This window comes from Diachasma alloeum, unplaced genomic scaffold (genome assembly GCF_001412515.2).
Source record: "Diachasma alloeum isolate Michigan unplaced genomic scaffold, Dall2.0 Dall_scaffold_00195, whole genome shotgun sequence".
Lineage (NCBI taxonomy): Eukaryota > Metazoa > Arthropoda > Insecta > Hymenoptera > Braconidae > Diachasma > Diachasma alloeum.
The window spans coordinates 107963-130764 of NW_021680360.1; the positions used below are offsets into that span (position 1 = coordinate 107963).

At 37.6% G+C, this 22802-nt stretch overlaps 2 protein-coding genes across 3 annotated transcripts in view; one reads left to right on the plus strand and one right to left on the minus strand.

Moving 5' to 3' along the window:
• Nucleotides 1–702: 702 nt before the first annotated feature.
• On the minus strand, nucleotides 703–2843 carry LOC107048556 (sperm-associated antigen 1). The gene is made up of 3 exons (XM_015271781.1): nucleotides 2686–2843; nucleotides 868–2567; nucleotides 703–791 (listed from the first exon to the last, which is right to left on the minus strand). Exons 1-3 carry the CDS (start codon nucleotides 2841–2843, stop codon nucleotides 703–705), a joined length of 1947 nt encoding a protein of 648 aa, XP_015127267.1.
• Nucleotides 2844–3554: 711 nt separating this feature from the next.
• LOC107048677 (ras-related and estrogen-regulated growth inhibitor) overlaps nucleotides 3555–22802 on the plus strand; it is a 24779-nt gene continuing 5531 nt past the window's right edge. For both annotated transcript variants that reach the window (XM_015271987.1, XM_015271988.1), the window contains exons 1-4: nucleotides 3555–3903; nucleotides 4484–5594; nucleotides 10568–10624; nucleotides 14807–14883. In XM_015271987.1, the coding sequence (XP_015127473.1) occupies nucleotides 5534–5594; nucleotides 10568–10624; nucleotides 14807–14883 (195 nt within the window). In that variant the 5' untranslated portion in view covers nucleotides 3555–3903; nucleotides 4484–5533. The remainder of the gene's footprint in view (nucleotides 3904–4483; nucleotides 5595–10567; nucleotides 10625–14806; nucleotides 14884–22802) is intronic.

Genomic DNA, 22802 nt, shown 5'->3' on the forward strand with positions numbered 1-22802 from the left:
GCGGGATTATTCTCATTTCAATTACTAACTAGATCCGATCAATTAGCTCCTCATGTATAGATATTCCAAATTTTTATTTTTTTCCTCATTGAAGTAGTTTTGAAGATAATTGCGAGCTAATAAAAAACGTTTGCTAGTTAGTACTTTTTTTAAAATAAATTTTTGAAAAACCACCTCTGAAAAAAAAGGCGTTATCCCCTTTATTTCATTATTTCCAAAAAATTTTATGACCAATCGATAGCAAATTGTTTGAAGATTTTTGCGAGTTAAGAAAAAATCGTCAATGCAATCCTATTATTGTGTAAATTAACAATTCCAATTTCAACTGAAAACCAGAGTTGATGACCAGAGTTTGTAACAGAGATGTCAGACAAGATATGAATGTTTTTTTTGGCTCAAATGAAATTAATCGGATCTGAATCGAACTAGCCATCGGACACTATAGAATATAATGTGTCCATCTCAGATTGTACTACACAAACGACCCCCCCCCCCTATAAACGCATTCTCATTGGGTGGTTGGCTATTGTTGCGTATTGTTGGTGCGCCTCAATGATAGGTGGTAACGATTTTTAATTCTACTGTTTGAAAACTTATTTGTGCAAACATTTTGAATACTGAATGAATATTGCATTTGCTTAATTAATTGTTAAAAATCTTCAATCCATTATTGAACAATAAAAATCATGATTTGACTAATTATTACCAAGTTGTATTGTAATGTTCACCAAGACTTTTAGTGTCGAATAATACTTTTTGTTGCTCCAAAAAATCGATTATATTTTTGACAGCTGAAAAGTCAATAAAAAATACATCAGATTAATTGAATTTACATAATTATTTGAATATTATTAACGGTTGTCTTACCTTCTCTATCACGTGAGTCCATGAACATGCTGACAATAGAAAATCGTTGCAACTCCGTTAAAGCATTCAAGAATTTGTAAACAAACTCGGAATCTTCATCTCGACAAAAATGACGCTTTAAACATTGTAGAATCGTGCTCAACATGTTTCCATTAAGCTTAGACCCAACGATCGACTCTAAATTGGCGGAACCTAGAGTTCTGAGTAATTTAGCGTAAAGTTTCAAGTCAGAGTCTCCTTTCAAAGATTCCCACGTGCAAATGAATTCGTAGGGAGAATTAACATTCATATTGAAAAAAAAGTCAGAAATCTTGCTGATTTTCTCCTTGCAATTTTCTTCTTTCATTGGAATTTTATTACATGGCTCACTAGGGATCTCTTTAATAACCACTCCAGAAGACTTGGAATAATTGTAACAAGAGTTTGAGAATGTGAAAGTGGATTGAGTTTTCTTGACTTGATACCTCTCAACTCCAAGACAATATTCAGCTCGTCTATGGGGCAATGGTTTCACACATGTTGACGATCCTGGTGCCCTATCACAGAAGCATATATCGTTGCTTAATCTTCTTGCAGTTTTAGACGTTTCAGAAAATTTGACACCTTTCATTTCGTGCTTCCAAGATTTTGCTTCAAGTACTTTGTCTTTAGGAGGTGTTTTTAATTCTTCTATTATTGGATTTAAATGATTTTTTATTTTTATTAATTCATCTCGTGATGCTTTTGATTCTTGAATTTTAGTTTCTGGAGCAACAAAATCTTGTCTCGTGCTTTTTGGAAACGGTTTATGCACAATAATTTGATCATTATCATCCAACTCTTCAATTGTCATTCTGACTTTTTTACAATCATTATAAATCGATAGTTTTCCAACTCCAATTATTGCACTTTTATTATTCGGCTCGAGCTTTAACGCAGCTGAATAATCCCCAAGAGCCTCTTCCCGCCTCCCTAAACTCTCCAAAGCAGAAGCTCTCCGCAGAAGCGCCTTAACATTGGTGTAATCGAGACTGAGGACTCTGTCGCAATCCCGAATCGCCTCCTCGAATTTTTCCAATTTTATGTAAGTAATGGCACGATTGTTGTAGCCATTTATCGTTGAGTCTATCTCAAGGCTCAGTGAGTACTGCTGAAGGGCCTCTTCATAATCCCCAGTTCTGAAAGCCTCGTTACCCTTCTCCCTTTCTTTCTCCCCAAGCACAGTGATCTCCGTTCCCGTTAACGTTAGTTTATTTAACGCTTCTTTCTCCGCTAGTTTCTTCTCTTTCATTCTCTGCTGTAATTGCTTCGCCTTCACCAGTTCTTGTTCGGATTTGAGATCGATCCTGTTGACTTCTGTATCTGCGTCGTATTTGTCCCAAGAGGAATAGTCGCAGGATTTTATTCTCATCGATTTTTCATTCTGGGGATTTTCACCTGTGCGCATTTTCGACCTGTCGGGGATTTTGCGAATTTCCGGTTGGTCAATGTTATCAGTCATGTGCAGGGCTTTGCCATCCTCCAGATCCTTATTCCGGAGATGCATCTGCCGCATCCATTGCGTCATGTCGTTGTTCAGTTCATCTTGTTGTTCTTTGTTCAGCATTGTTGGAGTGAGGATTGGCTGGGGACATCGCAGGACTTGACTCATTGGTTTTAATTTTCGGAGGCGATCCTCTGCGTGTCTGAGGAGGTCTGGGAAGTAACCTTCTTCTCCAGAGCTATTGGAGATAATAAAAAGTGGTTGAACGGTTTGTTGAAAGGGAATTTTTGAAAAAATCATGAGAATTAAATTTTCTAGATTGTTTTCAATCAAGTTTGAGGATTGATGAAGCTTACCGAAGAATCAAGACCATTCTCTCGATTTCTCTAGTATTATGAGACTCTGTTATATACTCAAAGGATAACTTTTCGATGGGAATATCGTATTTTTCTATGAGCGGTCGTTTTTTGTCGGATGTGACCGTTGTCACCAGTTGCACGTCTCCATTAGCCATTGTGTTTACGCAACTGAAAGGGGATATGACACTTTGGAGTGCTTACAGAGTGTTGTTTATGGAAATCTAAGGGGGAACACGATACAACAGTTACCATGGATACAACAATCTGACATTTGAATATTCGCGCGTGTTACAGTGCTCTTTAAATCAAATCTTTTGTTGATAATATAGGAATTACAAAGTTGTCATTCTGCAGAAATTTATCTTATCGTCACCATCAGCTCATTGTGAAAAAAATAGAGTGAGAAAGAGATGAGAAGAGATTGAAAATTTCTATTTTTAGCAATCAATTCCAGACTACTTTTTTTTTGGAAACACCGCTGCATGCAAGTTACAATCAAAAGGAAATGAAGTAATTGCCATAATTTCTAAATGGTCAATTGACAATTTTTTTATTTTTTTTATTTTTGTAATAAATAAAAGGCTAAAATGTCTATTACCACATTCCTTCCTCCTCTTAATGACCCCATCCCTCCTTATCAAAATAATAATGTTATCCAATTAGCCCTTAAACTGTTCTCCCCATGAAAAATTATAAAAGATGAGCATTAGAAGGAATGCAGAGAGCACTTAACTCTCAGTGAGTAAGTGAGTCGCTGTAACATTGGTACATGCTAAATCTCGATGGCAAAGTTTTAATGCGCCCAGCGTATATGGCCGGTAGTTGCATATTAGACGGTGCGCCAGGTTGGCTCCGATCATTCGCCGGCAAGAGCTCGGCGCGAGTACTTCACGGAGCGATTTTCATTTCCCACGGCATCGAGCTCACCACGCGGTAACCATCAACAGTGTTTATCGTAACGATTAAAATGTCAACTTGATGAATTCCTCATACGAAAGTAAATCTCTGTGACGTAGCCCCCCACCCCCCTACCACCGCAATTTCCCTATTGTTTACGGTAATGAATTTTCAATCAAAAAATGAAAATTGATGAAAAAATTCAATTGACTGACATTTATCAGTGACATTTGAGTGATAACTTGTGCATTGTGACATTGAATCGACGGGAAATTGTGGAAACGAATTATTCTCATTGGATATTAATTTCTTTGTGAGGTAAAGAGATGTCTATCTTTTTATTTTGATAAGAGTTGAAGCGAAAGCGACCGGATAAATATATGCACTTCTGGTATTTTATTTTCGCCTTCTTTCCTTGCCCCTCACCAACCGATGGATGTTTATTTTTGCACCTCTCTCACTCTACATTGCAAAGTATTCAAGACGGTGTCTCCCGATAACGCGAAAACTCACTCAAGCGTAAAATTAACATTGCGACATGTGTCACTGTGCTCTTGATTCAGTTTCTGTTGTCGAAAGAATGATAGAGGATTTGTTAATCACCGTCTTTTACAATTTGATTATCACTTGTGTTCTCGGCGGAGGAACAAAGTGATGATTTGTACTACTTGTTATTGATTGATATTGACTCAATTTCGTTAAATAATATAAATATTAAATTTTTTGGCAATTTTTTGTTATGATTTTGTCAGGCTGAAAAATGATTCTTCTTATCAGGAAATGATGTTGATGAAACAAGTGATAATGCAAAACATTGGGGCAGGCAGTGCATTAGCAAAATTACTCGATAAGGAATTATTGAGAAACGAAAATGAAGCGAATAAATTTTCTGTTTCAGGGGAAAATTGCAAAAGTAAAAAGGAAAAGGAAAATTGATCAAGTTGAGGGTCAAGGTTTCCCATGTGGTTTTGGAACGACGAGATCACGTATCGTCACTCGTTAAGAATCAGAGAAAGTGAAGAGGCCCGGTTTTTTGTATATATACAAGAGACAGTAAGAGGAACAGTAGAAGGAGCTGTGGCGCCTCTCTGGTATCCCCCCAGCAAGTGAGAGAGAGGAGGGTCGGTCTACCTTCTACCCTGGCTGAAGAAGAAACGTGACGTACAAGCGATCCATTACGAGGAATTCCGCGCCTGGGCAATTGTTAGCCAGTTGGATATTACAAGAGGGCTTTTTCATCTTCACACTTGACTCTGTGAAAACGACTTGTGGCTAGTCGTTTATTCCCTCACGCTTTGTGATTCCAATAGTTGTTGTTTTTCCCTTGGTTTGAGGTGTATTAACTGAGGGGGCTGGGGGATGAGTACATCTGGTTGGTGGGGTTGACCACAGGGATCATCAGTACAACGTTGATTGCATATCCAACTGTTGCCATTACATCTACTCGAGAGGGAAAAAAAGCACCCGAGATAAGTGAGAAAACGGAATTTTCATGCATCTCGCAAAAATGATGAAATAAATGATGATAATTAAATGAATGGAGGAAAATTACCCGGAAAATAAAAAGAATTTTCTGGCGATAAATCAGTGGATATTGACGACGGGGAATTTATTGGATTCATCGCTGAGAAGAGAGGGAGAGAGAGAGAGAGAGAGAGAGAGAGATAAGGAATTGAATAATAAAAAGTTGACGAGGGAACGGGGGAACTCGAGAGAATGCGGTTGGGGGATGGATGAGGAAGTTGTAATTTAACCTCGACGACGCGCATCACACGCGGCATTTCCTCCCACCTTTTTTTTCACCTCCCCTCCACGTTCAAGATAATTATAAAGCGGTTTTTGTGAATGTGGTGATTTTTTCAAGTGAAGTTTTTATTGTTTTTATTGTGAATTTATTGACAATGTGTTTTGAGGGGGCAAATGACACCTGAATGACACTCTTGGAGAGATGACGAATGTTAACAGGATTCGGGTGGTCGTCCTCGGAGGCCCGAGAGTTGGAAAATCTGGTGAGTATCGTTTATTTCATAAGAAAAAGAAAACAAAAACAAAAAAAAACAACTCGACTTGTTGAATTATTGTTAAATAATTTCTATTCATTGATGATTAATCATTCATAAAGAGTGTAATTGTCGTTTTAAATAACAATCAGCAAGGTGCTATTGCATTTACCCATGCATATGAGGGCAAAGATATCGTGTGTCGACATCAACTTTGATTTTGCTAGTGTTGGAAGGTTGTTTCCACGCTGTTCATGTATAAGTCTCTCTCCCCTCCTCATTCAACTCCGATACTCGATAACGTCTACGTAAGGGTCCTTATTACGGGATATTCGAGGACACGAGATCCAGGAAACTTTTACGGATTCCAGGATGTTACATTGATATGGTTGTGGACTAAAGGGAAGCCGCGTGAGAATGAATTACGAACGCTACCGTTGATAGCATTTTCTTCTCCTTGTTTATTTAACTTGAAGCCTCCTCCACCTCTGTTTTCTTCTCATTCTTGTGTGGTTAAAACGAAAAGAGGGGAGAGCCTACGTGGTTTGTACTTTAGCGTGAAAAGAATCGCGCTCTGATCGAGACGATGTGATATCGAGGGGTCAAACATTGTACCGTTTTGTGTATACCCCACAGACTGTCTGTCAGTACCTGAGTCCAAGTAATTGCTTGATAAATAATAAAAAATTGGTTGAATATTTATTATTTATAAAATTTTTCAATTGTGAAATTACAATTGATGATTTTTCAGAGAAAGATGTTTAGAATTGAGGATATTTTTTATTATTAAAAAATGAAATGATAAATTTCTCCCAAGTCCCTATCTCCGGAATAAAATAAAATAACACGACAAAGGATTTCCCCAGAAATCCATTTCATTTTCCATAAAAATAAAGCCATCTGTAACTCTATCTCTTCATGAATTTATGATGGGTCACATCCCAGCATGATACTGAGATCAGACAGTTGGTTGTTGCACTTCAATTCCGCCAATGAAACATTCAACTGAGACAAATGGACTGCCTGCCTGCCTCCCATCCCGAGCATATATATTTATACTCTCACTCAAAGGTCATAACATAGCAATTATGTTAACGAATATAGTTGAATCGTCAGGCGTGCTGTTTTACATTGAAATCGTCAGAGTATGTGTCATACAAATGTGCTCCTCCTCTTATTTATTCATTTATTTATTTATTCCCTATTAATTATTATTATTATTATTATTGAAAAATGCATACGACAATCGAGCAATTATGTGAGCTACCTCTAGCCGTTGCCCGACTGATGGGCTCTCTCGTATATATATATATCGATCGATCGACAGGAAGAGAACCATCACCGTGGTGGCCTCATCTCTTTTTTTCCCCTCCACCATTCGTTTCATCGTTTTACCCTTCCTTCTTTTTACAACACGGTCTATATATATTCACCATTTGCCTTGGGTTGCATACCATCACGAGGATCGTCCTGGAGGTTAATCAACTCAACCTGGGTGAAAAGCATCGCTTTCATTCTCGTGCCAATTTTTTCCTACTAATTAAAGCATTCTAGAAAGGTTTCGCGGATAGTAAACATAATCCCATCGTTGCGCAATGGTTTTTTTATGCGGGATTTATTCATACTGGAGGGGATAATTCATTTAAATCAATCGAAGGATGCATGTTGGTATATTTTATTGTAAGCAATTTCCGGTTTAAATGCAATGTATTAATTGTAAGTATTAAAAATTCTTGGCTTCAATTTTCTACACACTTAATGAGAAGATTTTTCACAACATTGTGGATTCAAATAAATTGTCAATCAGTATTAAGAAACACAAAATTAACCGCTTCTCCCAAAGAGTCTATCTCCATCTCACCTCTCCATAATAACCCCAGAATAAAAATAAAAACAGTTGCAGAGTTCCATTTTCCGATTTCCCACAAGCAGTCGGAAAGATAAACTAATCCTTTATTTTTAATTCACGAGGTATCATAGCCAATTAATCGTACCATTGGGGTTTAATCGGTGAAATTAATCAAGGAAGTGTCGCTGGCAATTAGCATACGGACGACTAATTGAAATCGCAAATCAATAAACTAATAATTGAGTAAAAAATTCAAACAATTAAAAAGATTATTGATGGTGATTTATTGATGACAGGCGTTATCTGACGTGAATAATTGTCTAATTAAATGATTAAATATCAAAGAACGATACAAAATTGAATCAATTGGAGAATTATTCAACTCAATGTTGTTCTCAAGCTATTGTTATTATTATTGCTTTAAAAAGGTTGACATTGTTCTTCCGAAGAAAGTAGAAAATTTTCAAAGGCCTGAATTCAACGATTCCATTAATTAGCTCCACTACAGAAGCGTATAAAGTTGTGTTTAAACAAAGAGCCCACCCAGGTGAGATTTCACGATCACAAAACCGGGTGTGTCGCTACAGCGATATCACGACGTTACTTCCTCCCCCTTTCGTTGCAATCCCCATCCAAATCAAAACGACGCCTGGTAATAGCTTCCAGAGTGCAACAGCAAAAGAAAACAATGAGACTAGGCCGCCGTTATTGTCTGGGTACTGGCGTACTGGCATTGATTCCTCTGGTAGCTTGGAGCAGATGAGTCTCGATACTGCATGGCTATACATATATGTGATGAAACATCCACTTGGAGGAGGAGTTGTATTCTTGGTGGTGGTCTCCACCACTCGATGTCGATTAATTGAACAAAATGGAAAAAGAAGAGAGAGGGATCTTAATCTTTCATTCTCCCTCGTCCTGATTGTGTTACACAATGACAGCCAATTTACACCCACGTCAATTTGTTTATCGTGCTGGGTTATTTTTAAATTGCGAAAAGCTGGCATAGGGGATGAGGTTTAATGAATTTTTTGATTGGAGGAGATGAGATGAATTATTATGAAGTCAAGTGACTGTTGAAAAAATTGGAGAATGAAATGTTGTTGAATGTTTTTGAGAAAATTTAATTCAGTAAAAGTAAAAAAAAAAATCCCCTCATTCACTAATAATAAATATTCACAAAATAATGTGATTATAAATTGCTCGAAAACATAAAGTAAATGATTTGAAAATAAGTCGTGATGTTAACAAATATCCCCTCAATGCCCAAGAAAAAAAAGCCATCTCTCAACAAAATCTATTCAACAAAAATCAATGAAAAACCTCTCCAACTGACATACAACCATTCCATAACGTATCCCTCCTCGATCGTTCTCCTTCTCTGAGCGCGTGCCAGTTAATAAATATTCGCTCCAAGTCTGTGTGTGATGCACTTGCGGCAAAACTCGTTTTACCAAGGTACTACTCTATACGAGGATCGTTGGGTTTGCATAGCAAACGAGAGGGAAGGAGAGTGAGTGGAAATCTCATGTCTGCCACAACATGAAGAACCATAATACAAAGACTGACCGAGGCTGACCGAGGATTTATTTTTAAATTAACAAATTTCCCATTATGCCAGTGAATAAACTCGATACTCATCGCAGGATCAACATTCACTGGTTTGAGGAAGTTGAGTAGCAAAAGAGGTGAAGTTTACAAGATCCAGAGAGCGAGTTGAATGTCTCAACGACCTCAGAGTGCACCAACTTGAGGAATTATTGGCAACTTAAAGACCCTGTGTGAACAAAGAGGGGTGGAATGGAGGCCTATGTACACTGTGGTACATAAATTTGTATCTCCATTGGATTTTACAGGAGACACGAGTGCACGATGGGAAACCACGTAGAGCAACAGGGAACTCCACTAGTCGAGTCGTGAAGGCACTTTTCTATTTTTCATCTCGAAATTTTTATTTCCCCAGTTTTTCCCTCTCCGGGTGAAAGGAGATACGGAACATCCTGATATTATTCTCATCCGGGGGTATCCATTGACGTGCAACAGGATGCTGAAAGTGTAATTGAAAGTTGCGACGAAATATGCCGCCGGGTAAATGTGTTTCTTGCCACGGGACAGCGTCATTCACGTGAGGGATGTGGCTCCATGGAGTTTCATGGGGGCCAGCCAGCCAGCCAGCCAGCCAGCCAAAGTATTGCCCCCGCAGGGAGCTTTATCATGTGGAAATTATTGTCAAGCTTTTTTTTCCTTTTTGGGGGATCATTTTGTCAACTGTAAGAAAATGTCTTTGAAATGAAATTTTAATCATAAATTTATGGATAAATCAGTAAAAACTATAAATTTTTATTCAATTATTCCATGAAAAAAGTAAGTCGGGGAATTCTCGTCTTTTGAGATATTTTTGTCTATTTACCAAATGTTAATTTTCATCGATTACTTTTTCAATTGAGCCCGTGAAATATAAACTAGTCGAGTAAAACAGGCTAGGCTACTACTACCATAGGGTCTCGAATAATAAATTTCCCCGGCTTTCTACTGAGCCCATTTTCCTCTCTCACAACGACAACATGACATATTCATAAAAACGTCAATTAGTTCATCCAGAGAAGAATTTAATTCACGTGATTGTACGATGCCATAAAATATCCAGGTGAATTTGCGGAATGTTCCGTGAATAAAAAAAAAACAAAGAATAAATAAATTGAGCTTGATTTCTCGTGGTCACGCGTAACGAGGTGGCAAAACGAATGACGCATGAAAATGTATACCAGAGTGCTAACTTTCTAACGAGGCCCCCGGCCAATGGTATGTCAAATTTATCGATCGCAATTAGCGACATGGGCGGAGAGAGGGATCAACTAATTACTCCCCTTGTGCTATATGTATTCTTCATGTATTTGTGTCACTCGGTTTATGCATGACGGATAAGAAAGAATCTCGTGATTATAATCCAGTATTTATCGTATACATAAAAGCATATCGCCCATACAAAATTATTTTTAAACAATGTGAAAAATTGTATTTCACATTTTTTTAAAAATTACTTTCCTTTCCTCGATAAAAATCAAGAAAATAATTTTTGAAAAAATTTATAAATGACAATAATTAATTTCGCATTTTTATTTTTCATTTCCAGCTGTTGTAGTTCGATACTTAACAAGACGATACATCGGCGAATACAGTTCGACTAGTGGTAAGTAACTCTTCCAATTTTTTCAATTTTTTTCTCTCTGAGCATGGGCGATAATAGTCGCGCAGTAAATTCACTCCGGACGAAATATTGCATCTTTATGAAAAAAAAAAAAAAAAAAAAATCTCCCCGAATAAGGGCGACAAGCTCCCCCTCCCATGAAGGGCTCAACTCGTTGGAATACGATAATAAAATTAAAAAACAGGCTGCTTGCCCCTGACACTCGCCAGCGCAAGTTGCCGGTCTAGTTTTTTCCCCCGTGGGTATACACGAGATCCGTTGATTGCTTTATTGCCAAGCGTGTCTCTTTCATCCTCTCGCTCCCTTTCCCCTCCTCGCCCTCCAACTTTATTATTATTTATTCTCAATGATTTAACGATTAGATGCATCGTAAAGTCCCCAGAATTATTTCAGTTAATCCAAAAATTGCACGAGGTATTTTCTACTTTTTTCTTTTTATAAATTCAGCCTCTCGTTGTGTGTTTGTAAAAAGGGAGAATGAAATTCTCAGAAGATTCACGTACTCCGGGGGTTTACCTTACACGAAAGGTTTTATCTAGTTCCCTTTCAGCCTTCCAGGAGTTCCAGTTTATCGTGTTAACCATATCGAGAATATAAAAGCAAGGGGGAAAAACTGACTTGTGATATTTAAATGGATTTAATGAATTTCCTCGCCATTTTTCTTGCAATTTAATCATTTCAATGATGAAAAAAATTGTTCTGAAAAGATGACAAATTATTTCATTCCAGTCCCCTTCGATTGCATCAATTCAATCATTGAATGATGTTTTAAAAAATAAGAAATAAAAATCCCATTGTGTGAAATAAAAAAAAAAGCCGATATCGCAAAATCGACAGGTTGAAGGAGCGGAAGTAGTGGACGAGGTTCCCCTAGTGCCAAGAATATATCAGCATTCGTCTGGGAGCAAGAGGAGCCTCTCTCACACAGGGCGGAGATTTAAAGGCTCGATATGAAATAGAGCCTGGAGGTGGGCCCCATCTACTCCTTTCTTTCTTACTTTTATCTTTCTCCCTGTTGTCCCCACTATTTTCTCGTGGTCCGCAGAATGCAGATCTCTCTCATAACTCATGCCCCGGCTACCTCGCTTGTAATAATTGCTACAAGCCCGTGGATCTATAGAGACGAGTTGAAAGGTGGGACAATACATATTGCTCTAAAGACATTTTTAACAGCATTGTCACTCGATTAATGAATCAATCGTGTGGATAATTCCTCCATACCTCTTATGGCCATTAATTAGGCCTTGAACAGTTTCATACAATTGAATTTGCTTAATCTTTTTCAATTCAATTTTTCATTTAATTTCCAATATTCAAATTTTTTACCCTCATGTAACCTTAATTAGACGTCAGTAGCTTGACTCTTATAATGGATATTAGCTTCTTGATTCTTATACCCAGAAATTTTTGCCAATTTTTAACCTTCTTATTCCTTTATTATTATAGCGAGTAAGATAGAGTCTCCAGGTGGCCGTTATAAACTCCATTAAGCGCCTGTACCTGTCACATACTCACGTATAATATCCAATCATCCCCAAAAATAACAAATGCTAAGTGGTCGAGTAATTTTGGGACTTTCCTCCCCCCCTATTGGCTAAACGCGTGAGACTCGAGCTCGAAATGAAAGGGAATCACGCAAGTGGTCGCACCAAAGGCTCACAATCACGTCACGCGAACATGCGTGTAATGCAGAATAGCCGCATTAAGTGTTTCCTTTTTTTTTTTTCTTCAATCCAGAACAAAAATGTAAAATTACCCTTTGCAGATTAATTGTACCGTTTGTCACAAAAAATTCATAATGATGATTTTTTTCGGAGGAATTGTTTGAAGAGTTTTAGGGATTATTGATGGATTTTTTATGTTCTCTAAGAGAGTTTATGATTTTTATACAAGTTTTCTCCGGCTTTTTATTGCTCTGTGCACACAATATGAGAAGGGAGGGCCCTCAAACGGTGAAAGCTAGAAGCCGATTATTACGCGCTGAGAGTGTGAGGTACTCTGAGAGGTGCCTTCGAAAAATACACTCGAAAGCGAGACTTTATGGTGTGTCGTTACAATTACATAAATGTTTGGGATGAAGGAGAATTATTGGTGAAGTTTGACAGGTAAATTGAGGGGTGTAATCCAGTGAAATGCTATTAGTTGAGAGTGATTGAGATTGTCTTTGATACTTGAAGACGATTAAGTTCATGGGAATTTTGACGTGAAAATTACTTCCTGAATATTGATTCATTGCTTTTTAATTTTTTAATAACTCTACAGCCTGAAAACTCTTTCAAAAATGTAAATGTCAATGCCTTGAATGGATGAGAAGAAATAAATTTTTTAACGGACAAGTTGAATGAATTTAATTTTAAAGAAAATAGCAAGAAGACATCCGAAATCGATTTGCGTCGATAAACCGCTCGTGAGCGCGACGTAGGTCGTGAAAGTAAACTGTTCAATTTAGCGATTGGAAGAAAAAAGAAATGAATGGATTGAACAAAAAAAAAAGAAAAAAAAAGAAAAAATAACAAATCGTTTGACTTTCAGAAGTAACATCACGATGATTCAACCCCGGGAGAGTGATTACCAATGCCTCACGGCGTCTGACTTGAATCAACTCGTTTTCATCTCCGTGTTTACATGCTCGGAACATGGGCAACCATAATGTACCATGATTATTTCTCTATTCCGATTAACAATGCAAATTTTCTTTCGTTGTATCATTATTAGAAAGCACGTTGGGAATTATCAGATTTTCATTTCGAAATAATTTGATTGTTAATCGAAGAAAGGAAATTTTGTAATTGCCTCAATTCTCCAACAATTACATGGAAATAGATAAATATTTACAGGCAATTTACTGTTCCAATTGGTGAAATAGTCAACAACAAATTTATAATTAATAATTTAATTTTTCAATTGATAAATGTAGATGAAAATAAATGCCAATTAAATTGGCAAGAAAAATCAATTTTTTAAGATTGAAATTATGAATGAACATTAAAAGATCGGAAAGAATGAGGAAATGAAATAATAAAAAGAAAAAAAAAACCGGCAAAATATTTTCAATTGAGACTTCACGGAAGTATGCAAACGCGTTGCCCAGTAGGTAGTTGCCGTCGCCGTGCGATAAATGAGACCGTAAACACCGCTATTAGGATCGTATAATCGAACCTTACCTCCATGGAGAGTAAACCGGAGCTTTGGAGGAATGAAACAAATAAGGCAAACACGTAGTTATTAGTGCGTTACGGTTGGCAAAGTTTTATTGGTCAAGCAGACTCGTTTCGAGATGTTTTAAAATAGAAGGAGGGGGGTATGAGTTTTGTATATGTATCCTCAGAGCCACCACAGACATAAGGGAAATTTATTGCAGCACTTTAACTGTAGCTGAGGGAACAGGCGAGAATGAATCTTCAACTGGCGAGTGAACTTTGACCCAGAAAACAGCCAAACTTTTATGTTTGGTCCGGGCGTTGCAACATTAAAATGAAAAAATATGATGAATGGAGAGGTATGAAAACAGCGGTCTAAAGCCTCAGATACAGTTGAGGATAATTTTTTAAAAATATAAAAGACGTCAAAGAACTCATCCTTTTGTCATAGTATTTCTTTTTGATCGATATTGATTTAAAAAAATAATCCGGATTGCCTTTTCCTGAGGTTTTACTATAATATGGTAAATGGACGACGGATAAATTTCCAATCAACAATATTAAAATACTAAAATGAAAAAAATATGATGACGAATTATTTTTCATTCGTAAAATGATAAAATTGGATTTTCCTGATGTTTTACTATTATACATGGCAAATTGTCGACGGATAAATCTCCACTCATTGGGTGCAGGAGAAAGAAAGTCCGTCGGTCATTGTCGGATAATGATAGAGCGGTGTGGGTATACTCACATATGTCGGCAATATACTCCGCAACGTTTTCATACCTCATTTTGATTATGTTAAAAATAATATTGAGGAATTGTCGTACTAATATAAACTCGAGTTTCTCATATGTGCTTTCACACGATATCACTATCGACAGTGTTAACTCTAGCGTATCCAATCTCCATGTTTCACGGTGAATTTTCGTCTTTCACTGCAAGGTCATGATGATAGTATAGTTGATTCGAAATTAATAAAAATGTCAATATACTCAATAATTTTCTCTTTATGTTGTAGATTTTCTTTATCGTCACAGTGTTACCATTGACAATGTCACAACAGAGGTGGAGATACTGGATACCTCCAGGTGCGAGGTGAGTCCCTCCAATTTATTATTCACATTGTCAATTTTATTTGCCTCACAAACTCCAAGTTTCTCTCACTTCTTCTCTATCTCTACTCACACCGTTTTTATCAAGTCCAACCAACTCGAAAACTCGAAATATGGTATGTTTTTGTTTGGCAAAAAGGTGAGTGGGCATATATGAGTTACGTTGCATTGCCAAGGGTCGAGTATTCGTCATAGACATGGCGCGAGTCGAAATAATGAGCAGACAGGCAGTATCGTAACGTATACTCTATCTATAGGTACACGCTGTTTCTTGTTATCCAGTCATCATTTTAACGTCCTCACGCCAATTCTGTATCTTTTTTTCCTTTTTTTTTATTATTCATTTTGTGCACCTGCCTTTGTACGTCATAATGAATTATCAAGACGTGTGATTGGGTATTGACTGGTAATTAATCATTATTTAACAACAAAAGAAATGAAAAATCTATAGAGATATTGAGTTGAATTTAAATTTTTCATTGATTTTTTCCTAAAATAAGCAATTGTATGATGAAAATTTTCAAAAAGTTTACCATAAATTACGAGACAATGAAATTCAATTGAATGGAAATTTTCCCCTCCACACTGTTGCACAAAACAAACCCCCTCTGTCTCAAATTATAAATGAACATTCAACAGTAAAGAAACACCGATAAATAAAGGTGGACAAGAAGCACGCGCTTCCCCCGCTATCTCGGTCGTTGGGTGACTCTTGACGATAGCGGCAAAACTGCATCCGAACATTTACCTCCATCGTTTTCCTTCTCTCGCGCGGCAGTTATACACAGTCGAACAGATGCATTATACCGAGAATGGGTTGAGTCAGTGGGGAAAAAAAAGGACCTGCCACGTGAAGGTGGATAAGAGCTGTACATCTTTTCCCATTCTATCCCTCCCTCCCTCCCACCCCACCGAGACCTGCATACGTGCCATCAACACCTTTTTATTGCCGCCTCGTCGGTTGTAAAGATGACTTTTTTCTCTCCCTCACGCATTCACCCGCGCAACCGACAATGATTGAAGATGAAAAATGTTGTCTTATAGGCGTCGGTAATTCAGCGATTGAGATGAGGAAGATCAAGTTATATTTTTAAAAGTCGAGGAGAAGGAGGAGGAGATGTTGCAAAGATTTTCATTAGAAAAATTGCGAGCTATTTTTCATGTAATTCTGGTTTTCATATGGTTGTCTCACGTGTTTCAGAATCGTTAAATATTTCTTTTCGCAAACCTCTGAATGAAAATTACAAAGCATAGGGGGAATAATGCCAGTAGTCACAGCGTCAAAACCTCCCCCATGGCTTATGATGCGCACAGAGGGCGTGTCACAACTTGAAACTGCCGTTTCAACCTGTCAATCAATTCAACTGAGTATTCAGGCTCTTTATGTCGTTCCAAGGTGGACGGGGCGGTACCGAATATGGTAGTTGAAGCTACACTGAATTAACTTGAAAATGAAAAACAATTAGAAAAAGCGTTGGAAGGCATCAATTTTTTTTTCAGAATACTTTTTTTTTCTTTTTGATAATTGATTTTGAGAAAAATTTGAAGAAAAAAATGCAAAAATAATTTTCTTAGTAGCATAAAAAATTGCATTTACTTGCAGGAAAATTGTTTTAATATTTAATTTTAAATTCTTTATTGATGAAAAATAAATTTAACTTTCTAAAAATACTCTTGCAATTTTTCTCCTTCATTTTTTCCTCCCGTCGATTTATTATATTTCTGTTGCTATCGCCTGTGGCACTTCAAGTGGCTTTATTATACACGTTACGTCCCCATCGATATTCGGGTGGCTGAATGTTGGGGAAGACAGGTGCAAACATTTGGAGCGCGACGAGACGCCAAAGAACTGAAAACGAGAGAAAAAGAGGTAACAGAGAGAGAGAGAGAGAGAGAGAGAGACAGAAAAATAAGAAAAACACGAGAGATGAAACGAACTGAAAAACGAGGAGTAAAAAAGTTGAAAAGTACAAGCGGAAGAAGACAGAGGCGTCTCGGCGACGCCGTGACTGGCAAGAGGGTGGAGGTGCGGTGGCCGAAAACCAGTTTGCTAAAAACAACCCGGCAATACGGAGGAAATTTCGCGCGGGCTACCGAATTCACTGGGGGCACGAATACATTCACGATTTGCGCATCACCCGTGTAAGACAGGTATATTATTAATTTCAAGAGATTCTTTTTTGTAACCTTGGGTTATTTCTCTCCTGGTTACAATTCCAACGATGCGAATGAAGTAAAAAAGAAGACTTTTAAACCTTGTAAAGAATTTCAATTCAAACAATTCCATTTTTTCAACTGAATACATAATTAACATATTTATTAATTGTGAGTGATTTTGATTTTGGAAAAAAGGACAAATTCTTTTACACCTGAATTAAATTTGGGGGAGAAATGAAAATGACATTTTGCCAAAAGATTATTTCACAATGAAAGTAAACAACTGATTTCAAGAATAAATATTTTGATGGAAATTTATGGTGGCAGGTGGTTAAAGGTCTGGCAAACGAGCCCTCTCCACCGTATCTACCTTTGAACCAATGTGAATGCTAATGACGAGTCCCGTTCTAATATGCCGAGAATGGTGGTGGCTCATCTCGTTTAGGTGTCTCTATGCATCGTCCATCCTTGAAGGATAATCCCTGGAAGAGTCGCCGTCGCGCTCATTATGCCCACACTCGGTTAAACTCACCGATGCAGAGGGGAACTATTATACTATACATGCCAAATGCAAGTAGACTGATGATATTCAGTGAGGGGGAGCACAGCATTAAGCCCGAAGAGGAGGCTGTCAATTAAAGTGATTTTACAGTTTTATTTGATTTTGCAATCGTGAGGGGGAAAACGTCAACAGTGCGAGGAAATTTGAGGTATTGGGTCTCATTGTACGCAGACATTGTAGGGGAGCCCATACGGACAACTTTTAGATTTTTTTTTTCTCATTTTTTCATCAATTTTGTTGACTATCGGTTTTGTATTTTTCTTTCTTTTATATATATATATATCAAGCTGACGAATGGAAGCGAGGGATATATCGTAAATGAATAAATTTTCGAGTACAAAGTCGGCTCGTAAATGCGCGGCAATTTCAAACACCAGTCTGTACACACGTACGTACAAATTGTTAGAGAGTAAAATCCCAGGGTTGAGGTATATAGTATACTGTGTTGCTGGGACTTCCTGGCTATACATGGGGGCCGACTCCCACTTTATTTATTGGTTCTCGTGTCTGTAACGGTCCATACTTTATATATACATATATACACGCCATTGTTTACGTTTTGAATTCATGCCCTGGAATTGTATACGTCTTTGGTGCTGTAATTTGCTTTGGTTCATCGAATTTTATTGAATACTTCAATTATTCCTTCCATTTTCTCCTCAAAAATTCAACTTTTCCCATTAAAGAATCACTAAAATAATTGAAATTGAGAGAACGAATCGAAATTGATTTCCTCTTATTATTTTATGAAAGACATTGACGAGAAAAATTGTTTCTAGAATCCGCATCCATCTTTGATATATTTCAGTAGATAATGGAATCGCTACGTGCAGACATTAGAGCACACCGAGTGGAAGCAAATCGATATAGTTCCCTCCATTTCGATTCCCTCTCGTGATCCTCCACGCCCCGTGGAGCTCTCCCAAGAACCCCTGGTGGTCTTGTATTCTAATTCCATTATACGTAAATCGATTAGTGCATCTGCGCTTGCCAACATCGCAATCACGGCCTGCGCTCATGGGAATACATTAAACTCTGAGGGGGGAGGCATGAGAAAGTATTTGGATGAAGTTCATCATGGTCAGCGACAATTTGGGGAAATGCAAAAATTTACAAACGAAAAAAAAACATCAAATGACTTGACAGTATTCGATACAAATGAATCTTTTCAATTTTGTTAGAGTGATTGGAGTGATGTTTTTTTTTTTTCAACGTCATGAAGTGGAAGAAGAATTGATAAAGCACACACTTATTCTGCTGACCTGGTGACCTCTCACAGCCCACCAAAACATCTCGTTATTTATAATTGGCCCTCTTTCCCTGGAGAATATCTAGAGATGCGATTAAAAAATTAAAGCTTTTTAAAATGAATTTTTGGGTCGATGACGAGAGGAAACAATTTACATTATGATTGGAACGATGGTGAACTGGTTGGCAGTGTCCTCCTGACCGAGTAGTAATTAGGGCCATCATTGGAGGAATAAAAGACAGAGGAGGAATATAAGTGGGAAAGGGGGAGAATAAAATTGAGCGATGAGTGAGAGCACTGGGTCATGCGGTTGAGGTGTAATTCAATAACTGTACACATATACATTCAATGTGTGTTTTTGCGTGGAAATGATATGATTTTATATGATATGTAAAGAAAATTCTCATAAACAACCAAAACTGGTGTAATTTCAATGAATTATTATTTTTCATCAATAAGAAGACAATGCATTTGGCATTTGTGTCATTTATTTTCAACATTTTCCCCTCAAATCACTAGCTATGCGCATAAATAGAGCGGAATAATTTTCTCATTCTTTCGTTTCGTGTTTGGGATTATATATGGGACACTGTGGTAGGCGTACAAATATGTAATTGCACGCGTAAGCGGACAATATGCGGCTTTTGATTATTACCTGAGCACCTTGTTCCCGTAGGCAAGAAAACACCAAAGAAACTTGGCAATAATGTTCTATTTATAGAACGCGTGGGTAACGAGTCTTGAAGCACCGCATTTTCTCGCCGCGAAAACCTCCAGTCTGTGGCTTTGCACTGTGGAGTGCAATTTTTTTTTTACCCCATTACTGAAACTACGAGAAAAGAGAAAAGTCTGGAATCAAATTCACTAGTTTCATTTCATCATTTTGATATTAAATTTTACCAACCCGATCACTTTCCACTATCCAAACTCTCGGCCTCATTTATTCAACATCATAACATGGAAATTGATAACTACCACGAGTCCGAGGAAATAAGAAATAAAATGCCCAGAAGTAGAAATAATAAAATAAACAGCACCAACTATCCTGTTGATTAAATTAAAATCTCTCTTCCGCAATAAAAATTTACACCCATGATGTTTAATTAATCAATCTATCTACTATGATAACCCTAAAATAACCGAAGCGAAAAGAGTATGGAATAATTTTGCGAAAATCCATAAAATGCAGAGTGTAGGGACATCCCGCGGAGAGTGGACTCGTGAACGCCCTCGTTACCGTACAGCAGATAGCGGAGCATTTCCTCTCCTCCACCTCAAGCTGGTATGGATACGCGTGGCCCGTGTGGCTCTATTCCCGTCTCCCTGTGGCATCCCGCTTTGCTGCTATTACGACTACTCACAGCGATTCACCACATAGTAGCAACAAGTTCCCAAGTATTTTACAATGTTGCATAATAAGCCAGTGCACAATGTATACCCTTCGACATAGCTGCCAGCGTCACGATTAAATAAATTTAATATTGAGTAAATCCAAGTTGTGTTTTTTAAACATCATAGTTTTCATTTGCAGTCATTTTATTACTCAAACTTGTACGGTCTGAACTTGAATTTCCATTTCGAATTATACAATTCTATTTTGTATTCACGCTTGAATAAAAAATAGAATTGTATGAGGCATAAAGAAAGAGACGGAGAGAGAATTTCCAACGTCCCTAAGAAGCGTGACGCCAGGGGTTTAGTTCAGCGATGTACGATAGGCGAACCTCTCGAGTTTTTACTTCCTCGATAATAAAGGAACTCCCTTTGTATGACTTGAGGGTAAAAACGTGAAATATCACCGATTACATTTACCATTTTATTCATACCCCTCTCTCTCTCTCTCTCTCTCTGCGTATGGATTTTTAACCCGCAAACGGGTTTATCTGGGTTTTATTATTTGATAGAGTGAGCATGAAGAAAACGAGGTGGATTGAATGCAATTAGTTGGAAATCATGTCAGATGATAAAATATATTTCCGATTAGGTGGGATAAGGAGATAAGTATGTTGGTTTCTTGTTATTGAGGTGATAAGCGATGAACGTGACGTGGGGGCATCATTTGGTGGGTGTTGAGGAGGGTGTAAAAGTCTCAAATTTCCCTGAAATGGGAATTTGTTTCTTTCAACAGTATAGGATTTTTCAATTGTGTCAAATTTTCCGAGAATTAATTAAATAAGCCGTAATACTTTAAACTCCTGCAAACGGAAACAGGAATTATTCCGGCCTTCCAATGCCGTTGTCGGTTGTTATCACTTGTTTACCCTTGCGTCACGAAAGAATTTAAAAACACAAATATTTCCTCATTGAGTGATTCATTCCCCCGTACCGGTCGATCGGCACGACGATAATATTCCACTGATGTTCATCTCTAGTTGGAGAAGTACATCGGTACAAACTTTCCTAGATTCTTATTAGACTTACAATTGCTCATAAATATTTATTGATCGATCTGTATCGGTCCAATTGGACTGTGGGGAGAATCCATCCGCGCAGTGCATTTACAACGGTGTACATCGAGCCTAGGCACATACATTCGTATGAAATGTTGTGCAACGTGTACGTGAAAACGTATTGCATTGTGTAATTCCGAGCGTTCTTACAAACTCCCTCGTCCAAATTAGCTACTTTGGTAATTGCGCGGGGATTTTCACTAGTTAATTATGTAATCATTGCGTTTGGATAATGGGCTTGCCACTGATTAGATCGTTCTCTCGATTTTTTATTGGAAAAAAATAATAATTTTTCTTAGTTGATGGATTGATCGCATGGGAATGATGAAATCCATGGGATAATTTTCCATTATACAATTTTGATGATTCAGTCATGAGGAGCGTAATGGAGGCAGAGGTAATTGCATTATCGTAATTTCTTTCACGTGGAAAATCAACTTTATTGGTCTTGTTGATTGATTTTCTCCTACTTTTTTTTTCTCTTTTTGATGCGAAAGTGTTTTTTAATTAGGAAAAAAAAAATTTTTTTTTCCTCGGAGGGGGTCGTAAAAATGGGGATATGAGTTTTTTAATATCGTAAAATTGGCCACGTGCGGTGCTCTGAGAGTGTATATACACGTCCAACCGTTAATCGGACAACGTCGATAGAAGGAGTCGCAGGACTGCTTATATACGCCGGAAGGTTTTAACATTGTCCGTTCCATTGGGAATCGATTCGCGTGGGCGAACAGCAAACGATGGCAAACACACTCGGTAACACGCCCACCCGGTGACGGAAGAGTTGAGGAAAAATTGTGACAGACCAGAGTCCAGTCTGTCAGTCGAAACAAAAAAACAATGTACTTTTTATTTTGAATATGGTATTTCCCATTATATTTCGTATTTTTCTGATATAATTGAACTTTTACATTTGCACATTTTTACATTTAATTCGAGGAAGACTGAAAAATTTCCTCATGAAATGAACGAAAAATGAGAACCTCTCAATTCCCCAAATATTCAAATTCAACATTATGAAACCTCACACTTCAACATTCCCCGCAAAATTGTATTTTTTATTAATTCGGCATTTTAGGTGAAAAACTCAAAGGATTTTTTGTAGCTGATTGTGAGAAAAATTTCTGCAAAACATGTCTCCATATATTTGTTCACATTTATGTCAATGAAAGAAATAAGAAAAAAGAAGAAAGAAAAAAAATGAGAAAATCTCTCATAATTGGGCAAATATTCAAATCCAACATCATGAAACCTCACACTTCAGCCATTCAAAAGATTCTCCAGAGACCCGGCAAAAACTTGATAAGCACCAGAGTTGGCCTCAGAAATTTTGCAAAAATAATTCACCGATAAAAGAAGAAGTTTAATTCACTTTGGGCCATGTACCCAGCCCTCTTTCTCTCCCCCTCCCGCTCCCTCCGCCATTTATCGCCGTGTTACACGCGATATTTAATTCGACTTGTGCCCCCCCCCCCCCCCCCCCCCCC